This window comes from Colossoma macropomum, unplaced genomic scaffold (genome assembly GCF_904425465.1).
Source record: "Colossoma macropomum unplaced genomic scaffold, Colossoma_macropomum, whole genome shotgun sequence".
NCBI classification, from domain to species: Eukaryota; Metazoa; Chordata; class Actinopteri; order Characiformes; family Serrasalmidae; genus Colossoma; species Colossoma macropomum.
This window is the reverse complement of record NW_023494791.1, coordinates 15322150-15329904: the sequence shown is the minus strand read 5'-3', so window position 1 is coordinate 15329904 and position 7755 is coordinate 15322150. Positions and strand designations below refer to the sequence as shown.

Here is a 7755-nt window from a genome sequence, read left to right as displayed (position 1 = left end):
TAATTAGGCGGAAGGCAGGACACACCCTGGACAGGTCACCAGTCAACAGAAATGCTAACAGAAATGCTAAATGTTTAAGAACTGCACATAGTGTTCACTCATGTAAGTATTAAGTCAACAGCATTATATAATTAACAGAAGTGCAATTGTAATATGCTCTATGTAAGGTCATAATCTTTTTAAGTCACCCATCAAACGAAATATCTCATTTTTACAATCCTCTATTTCATAGTCATAATCTTTGTCATCTTCATTATGACTGCTGCTTTCACTGTTACTTGTTTTATTGCAATCTTGCAGTGCCATGTGGTTGTCAAGGGTAGATGTTTGAGGAAATTGGTTAAACTGCATAAATGAAGTAGACAGGTGTTCTTTCAAAATATGATGACCTTGGTCAGCGTTGACATCTACATTTATTGTGCTAATGGAGTCCGCTGAGCCACCCTCTGAGACGTCAATGTCCTTCACACCAGTGGTATGATTGTAGTAGTGGTCATTTTCTGGGCACTGAATGCTGTTCTGGGTATTTTCAGTAGATGAGTTTCCCTTTGAGAACTTTGAACAAGAAGCAGATGAAGAACAAGAAGCTGAGTCTTCAGTGTCCAAAGCATAGATATGCTCATCAGTAATGAGAGAAACATTTAAGTCTGATGTAACACTGCCAAATTTTATTTGTCTTCCTTGTGGCTGTTCAATAACCTGATTCAGACAAACATTCCCCATGGATTCCAGTAGTTTCTTTTTATGCTTTCGATAAGTCACGGAAAAGGAGGGGCGACTGCATTTGAGTGAAAGTCTCTTTTTTCTGAGTTGTCCTTTTTGCTTCCCTGCGCATCTCTGAACCTTTCTGAGAGATGCATTATTACAGGAAAGGGTGTTTAAACTTGCCAACAAATTCACCAACATTGTATTCAGTCTACTCTCATTTGTTTCAGTATTTGTGGGACATTTTTGTACTGATTTAACATCTGTATCCTCACAGATGTTGAGCTGTCTTTGACCAAGGCATGTTTTTGTTATTTTTCTTGTTTGTGGTTTAGAAGACTGAGAAATTGCACTTGGGTTAAATGAGTAACTGCACATTGCTGGCAGCGGTCTGTCATGATTTTCTTTTCCATATTTGTATTCATGTGTTGTTGATGAAACTGTGGACTGAAAGCATTTAGTTCTGGTTGATCTGTATGTACTACTAGCTGGAGAGAGACTGTGTTCCTCAGCATTATGAGCCATGCTACTGTCATTTCCAGTCACTGTAGTCCTTTGTTGCTCTACTTTTTTATCCAAATTGGTTATTTTCCTTTTGCCAGTCTTTGCCAATGAAGGGGAAAAACATTTGTATTTTTGTGGCAACTCAGGAGTTCTCTTCTCACTTCTTTTTAACTGGACTGACTCACTGGGTTTTCCTTTAGAAGATGACTCTAATGGAGTACTACTGTTGCCTTTGTTCCCTGGGTGCGAATGAGAAAATGATAATCTTCTTTTCAAAAGATCCTGGGTTTCTTGGTGTTCAACCTCAATAGACTGCATAGGTGTACTTTGAAAACATTCACTGAACACATGCTTTCCTTTTCCTACACATGGTGTGTCAAGCAAAGAGACACAACCTGGAGTGAGTGAGTAATCACATAGTACAGGAGCAATTTGGTTGGATTTTAACCCACTTTTAAAGCTGTCTTCAGAACTGAGATCTGCCAGTTCATAATCTTTGACGGTCCAAAGTGTCTCTCTTTCAGATAACGGATGAGATGATTCTGATGAAGGATGAGCAAGATTTAAATGTTGCTTGCTTAAATCCAGAAACATCTTGGGACAGAGATTTTGTTCATACTCACATTTCTTCAGATCTTTCTGTCCTCTTGGATCAATAAATTTGACATCCTGAACGTCTGTCTGCTCCTTCAGAACATTTAACTTAACTTTACACTCATTCAGGTGCTTTAGCTTTGTGTCATGCTTCTCTTTGCTAGCAGATGGTGTTATAGACAAAGCAAGGCAACTAGGAGTGAGTGAGTAATCACACAGTTTAGGAACTATTTGCTTGGACTTCAAACTAGTTTTGAATCTATCTTCTGCCTGATGCAGCTCCTGATCTTGATTCAGGGTTGTCTTCTCCTGTGATTCAAATGAGGTCGCAGGAATGGGAGAGTGTGGAGGATCATTACAGGCATGAGTGTTTAAAGTCAGAGGCCTCTTGAGTTGCACAGTTTCCTCTTGCTCGCCATTCATCAGAAGTTTCTGTTCCATTGGATCTATAAATTTCAGTTCTTGGGAGCTTGCCTCTTGTTTGTTACCAGACTCACTGGACTGCACCAGGCTTACATCAGACATAAACATACAGATATTCGATCCTGTGGCATTGTTGGTTGAAATACTGCTGGCTTCTTGGAAGTTACTAGTTTTATTTTTACCCATGTAGTTGTCCTCAGGAAATGTATAATTATAACTCGCATCCCTGGTGCTAGAAATTGATGTTCTGTGATTATGTGGATCATCACAATGACTACTACAATATTCAGAGTCAGAGGTTTTGTCCAGGGTGCTGATGTAGTCGTGAGAGGCTGACATGTCCAGGTCCAAATCAGAAACAAATGACATGTCCCAGATCACATCAGTAACAGGTGACACATTCATGTTCAAATAAGCATTTGGATGACTTTTAGAGATGTGATCAGAGGACTCTAAAGTATACCTAGATCTCATTATCTCATCTTGTATAACTTGAGTTTGGTGTTGTTCTACCTCAGCTGATTGACACCCTTTGGAATTAACTCCTCGTGAAAAGCAGTAGGCTCCCCCATCTCACTTTCTTGCATTGTGTTACCAGATCTGAATTCGTGGACATTTGATAGCACACTGATATTACATAAAAGTGTGTCATCACCTTGGTCATTGTGGTCGACTGTGTCACTTTGCTTAAAATTTATGATGTCCTCAGAAAATGATTCATTCACTGAGATACTTGAAGTGTCATTTAAATCAGACACACAAGATCTTGAAACGTGTGCAGCCTCTTCTGTTTTGTCATGAGAAGATGAAGAGTAGCGCATGTTTTTTCCAGATTCCTCATTCATTTCACTTGAAAGATTAACAGCATCTTCATCATTGTTTATAACTGTGTTACTTTTATTCAAATGTATTCTGCTCCCAGAAAACGACTTATTTATATAACTGCCATTGGATGAGCTACTACTTCTATCCTCATAATACGTGGATTCTTGCAATAGCTCACTTATTCCATCATTGTCTTCACAACACGTGGTATTACACATAAAGGTAGCTGCACTACACAGGTCGACTGAGTCACCTGTGACTTGACTTTTGCCAGTGACTGAAATGTGGGGTACAGTATTTTCACTGAGATTTACTTCATCGTCTGCTGAGAGGTTGGAGCTGTCACTTGAATCAAATACACAAGGTCTTGAAATGTGTAGATTCTTTCGCCTTGTTCCAGAGAAAGGTGAGGTGTAGCATTTATATTTTCTTGGTAGGCCAGGTGTTCTTGTTTCATGGCTCCGTCTTCTGATTTTGGCTTTTCTGTCAGGTTTCTTGAGAGACACATCTATACAAGACTTTTGTCCTGCGAGATAAGATTCAGCTTCTATTTCCTGCTGGCACATTTTAACAGTCTCAGCAATGTTCACCTTGGCCATGTCCACTTCAAGATCTTCGCTTGTCAACTGAAGTTCCTGGTCTTCTTGATTTAGGGTTGTCTTCTCCTGTGATTCAGATGATGGTGCAGGAATGGGAGATTGTGAAGGGTCATCAGATGGCTGACTGTTTAAATTTTGAGGCCTCTTAGGATGCACAATTTCTTCATGCTCACATTTTTGCTCCCTTGGAACTATGATTTTGATCCTTTGGAAGTTTGCCTCTTCTTTGAGATCAGCAAACTTATCAGACTCAATGGGCTGCACCTGATTTTTACTAGACATAGACATATGAATACTTGATTCTGTGGCACCAGTGTTGGGTGAAATATTGTTGGCTTCTGGTAGAAGACTAGTTTCATTTTTATCTATGCTGTTGTCCTTATGAAAGTTATAACTACCTTCTGTTGGGGTAGAAATCGATGCTTTGTGATTTTGTGAATCACTACAATACTCAAAGTCAGAGGTTGTGTCCATACTCTCCGATGCAGATACGCTGTTATCTGGGGTGCTAATGTACTCATGGTAGACTGGTGTGTTCAAAGGTATATGACTCACAGCAACAGACGACTCATCATTGTCCAAATCAGTAGCAGTTGACACATCCTTGTGTAAATCAGTATTTGGATCATTTTGGAAGATGTGCTCAGAGAATTCTACAGTGTCTCTAGAACTCATTATCTGATCATCTTGTTTCAGCTGTATTTCCTGTTTTCTTGCCTCAGCTGATTTGACACCCATCACATTAGTTTCTTCCTGAAAAACAGTCAGTTCTTCCAATTCAAATTCCCGCATCATATTCATCTCAGATCTGAGTGTGTGGGCATTTGATAGCACACTGATGTTATGTGAAAGGCTGACATGATCTTGGTCACCATCACTGACTGTGTCACTTTCTTCACGTTGCACAATGGTCCCAGAAAATTGTTCATCTGCTGAGATACTGGGACTGACACTTAAATCAGACACACTAGATCTTGAAACGTGTGCAGTCTGTTTTGTTTTGTCAGAGGAAAGTGAAGAGTAACGCATGTGTTTTCCTAGTAGGTCACTCATTTCACTTAAAAGATTGACAGCATCTTCATCACTGTTTCCAACAGTTTCTGACTTCAAATCTATGCCTCCCTCAGGACATGACTTATTTATATAACTGCCATTGGGTGAGCTATAAGATGATGGCTGGCTCATACTTTCAGCATCATAACATGCAGATTCTTGCAATAGTTCAGTTAGTCTGTTGTTGTCTTCACTACACGTGTTATTACACATAAAGACAGATGCACTGCACTGGTTGAGTGAGTCACCCATGACTTCACTTTTGCCAGTGACTGAAATGTGGGGTACAGTATTTTCACTGAGATTTACTTCATCATCTGCTGAGAGGTTGGAGCTGTCACTTGAATCAAATACACAAGGTCTTGAAATGTGTAGAGTCTTTCGCCTTCTTCCAGAGAAAGGTGGGGTGTAGCATTTATATTTTCTTGGTAGGCCAGGTGTTCTTGTTTCATGGCTCCATCTTCTGACTTTGGCTTTTCTGCCACATTTCTTGACAGACACATCTGTACAAATTTGTTGTCTTGCGAAATGAGACTCTGCTTCTATTTCCTGCTGGCACATTTCAGCAGTCTCTTTAATGTGCATCCTTGCCATAGCCACTTCAAGATCTTCACCTTGACTTGCGCTGAGCAGCTGCCCATGATCTGAGATCCCACACACACTTGCAAAACCTACACTATTGAGACCTGCCCCAAAGACCTCAGTGATGTCGAGGTATTTCGCACCTTGTTTCTCAAGCTGTTGTTGAGTAGATGAGACCTGAGTCTCCTGCAGTGTCAGTATTGCTTTCAGCTCATCTTGTGTGAAGCGCCGAAAAGGATTCTTTTCATCTCCTACAACCTGTCTAGTCAGTGAGCCTTTAAACAGCTGTCTTCTGTAAATCATTTCTTCCAATGTGCCACAGGTAATAAGACGGTAAGTCTTAACATCCTTTGTCTGACCAATTCTGTGGGCACGGCCCACAGCCTGTGCATCCTGAGACTGATTCCAGGATAGGTCAGCGAAAACCACACAATCGGCTGCAGTGAGGGTGAACCCCTCTGCACCCACACTAGTGGTAAGCAAAAGGATATTTTTGGACCCCCTTTTTTGAAACTTTCTGATAATTTTGTCTCTCTGGTTACTGTTCTGTCCATCAATCCTCAAAAAAGCATTTCTCCCCCATGATGTCTGTGTCAGAGATTTCTCAATGATGTCAAGGATTTTTATGTAATTAGAGAAGACCAGGACAAAATTCCCATTTGCAGTGAATTTTTCAAGCAGTGCTAACATGAAGGTCAGTTTTCCAGATTCAGCTAAATTCACCCCGCTCATTTCATGTTCCTTGATGTCACTGTTTAACCTCGGGTGTGTACAAACAGCTATCAGAGAATGGACGGACTGAAGCGTCAGAGATGATGAATGATCAATTATCTTGCGATAAGCAGCCTCCTGCTCAGAACTAAGTTTGATCCATATTACATACTCGTTTTTCTTAGGAAGATGTAACACTTGATCAGAGGGTATGTTTTCTAGAAGTGGCTGACCTCTGAGTTCTTGAATTTGGTCTTTTCTTCTCCTGAGCCAACATGGCTCTGTTATCTTCTCCAGAGTCCTTTGGAGTTCCATTCCCAGAGCCCTTTCTTCTGGCCCTGAATCAGCTTCCAACCCCTTCGTAATTGGATTCTCAAATTTGTTCTTGAATGTTTTGTATGTTCCCAGTACGTATGTGTCAGAAATGAGGGAGAACAAAGACCAAAACTCTCTTAGGTTGTTCTGCATAGGTGTGCCAGTGATAAGAATGTAAAAACCAGCTGAGATTAATGCAACAGCTTTGTGAGTTTTGGTGGCAGGGTTTTTGAGCTTGTGAGCTTCATCACAAATCAAGCAGTCCCAGAAAAAATCCATGCCTTTATAAGTTGTGAGTGCCTTGTAATTGTTAATGAACATTCTGTAAGAGACTAAAAGGATGCCACCCATCTTTTGCAAATGCCTCAGCTTTCTTGCAAGTTCTGTGTCACTGCGGTGGTATATAAATACATTCATATTAGGGGTCCACCTTTTCAGCTTATCCTTCCAGTCATTCAGCAAACCAGCAGGCACGATCAACAAGGCATTCTTGAATTCTTGAGTGTTCATGATCATTGCGTGCAAAAACAAGATGACCTGAATAGATTTTCCTAAGCCCATTTCATCCGCTAAAATTGCGCCATTCCGGCTTCCCTTAGCTCTGCTTTTTTCATTTTTGTAAGCTTTGAAAAAAAAAACAATACCCTCACGCTGGTGAGGGTAAAGTTTGTCACATAATTTTTTGTCAGGTAGTAGAGCTTTAAGAACATCTTCAGGTTTTTCCTCTTCCATGTCTTTCTCATTCAGTTTTTCTTTGGATTCCATGTTAACGTGAAGCAGGTTTTACCTTTCAAAGCGTAGAAGTAAAAGTAAAATATATAAACATATATAAACATATAAATGTTTCAGCATTATTTTTCATGTAGTGTACAACATTTTTAGCACAGATAAGGTTTACAGAGTATTGATACAGTATCTCCACAAAACAAGGTTACTTATTTTAATCTGTGTGATTACAAACGGTGTATATGTAAATCTTTGATGAAGACAAAGCCTTGTCTCATCACCGAAGTACAGATTGCACACCCAGTGACTGTGCTGAAAAAAGAGAAATTGAAATTTTAAATGCAATTCATGTATACTTACCTGTGTGGCTATAGGAATGGAGGCGCCAATGAATTCACCTTCTACTAGGTTTGGGGGACCAACATTAATCCTGGAGATGGGGGAAAATGAAAAGAAGCCTGTGAAAAGAAAGAACGTGTTTAAATGTTACATAAAGCTTATACCTAACAGTAAGAGTGTTTTAAAAAGCCATGGTGTTATGCAATGACATGTCTAAAAGATTTTTTAATTGTTTAATGTGTATTTTGCATAGCTAGCCTGGGAAAGGCATGGCCAAGACCCAAATTGAGGGCAGGGTTTAGTGTATAAAAAGGGCTAGGGGAAAATGCACAGGGTTCTCCTTTTGTTTGGTGGTCTCTGCAGCTGAGTGTGAACGTGG

At 40.1% G+C, this 7755-nt stretch overlaps 1 protein-coding gene across 1 annotated transcript; it reads right to left on the bottom strand.

Annotated features, from left to right (window-relative positions):
- Positions 1 to 742: 742 nt before the first annotated feature.
- LOC118810041 (DNA excision repair protein ERCC-6-like) lies at positions 743 to 7076 on the bottom strand. Its single transcript, XM_036573559.1, has 2 exons — positions 3642 to 7076; positions 743 to 847 (listed from the first exon to the last, which is right to left on the bottom strand). Exons 1-2 carry the CDS (start codon positions 7074 to 7076, stop codon positions 743 to 745), a joined length of 3540 nt encoding a protein of 1179 aa, XP_036429452.1.
- Between the last annotated feature and the right edge of the window lie 679 nt (positions 7077 to 7755).

Excerpts from the sequence above, each read along its gene's own strand:
- LOC118810041 (XM_036573559.1), bottom strand. The coding sequence starts at position 7,076 with ATGGAATCCAAAGAAAAACTGAATGAGAAAGACATGGAAGAGGAAAAA. Across the intron at positions 848-3,641 it reads TTGAAGTGGACATGGCCAAG|AAAGGTTCAGAGATGCGCAG; the intron begins GTGAACATTGCT and ends TGCATCTCTCAG.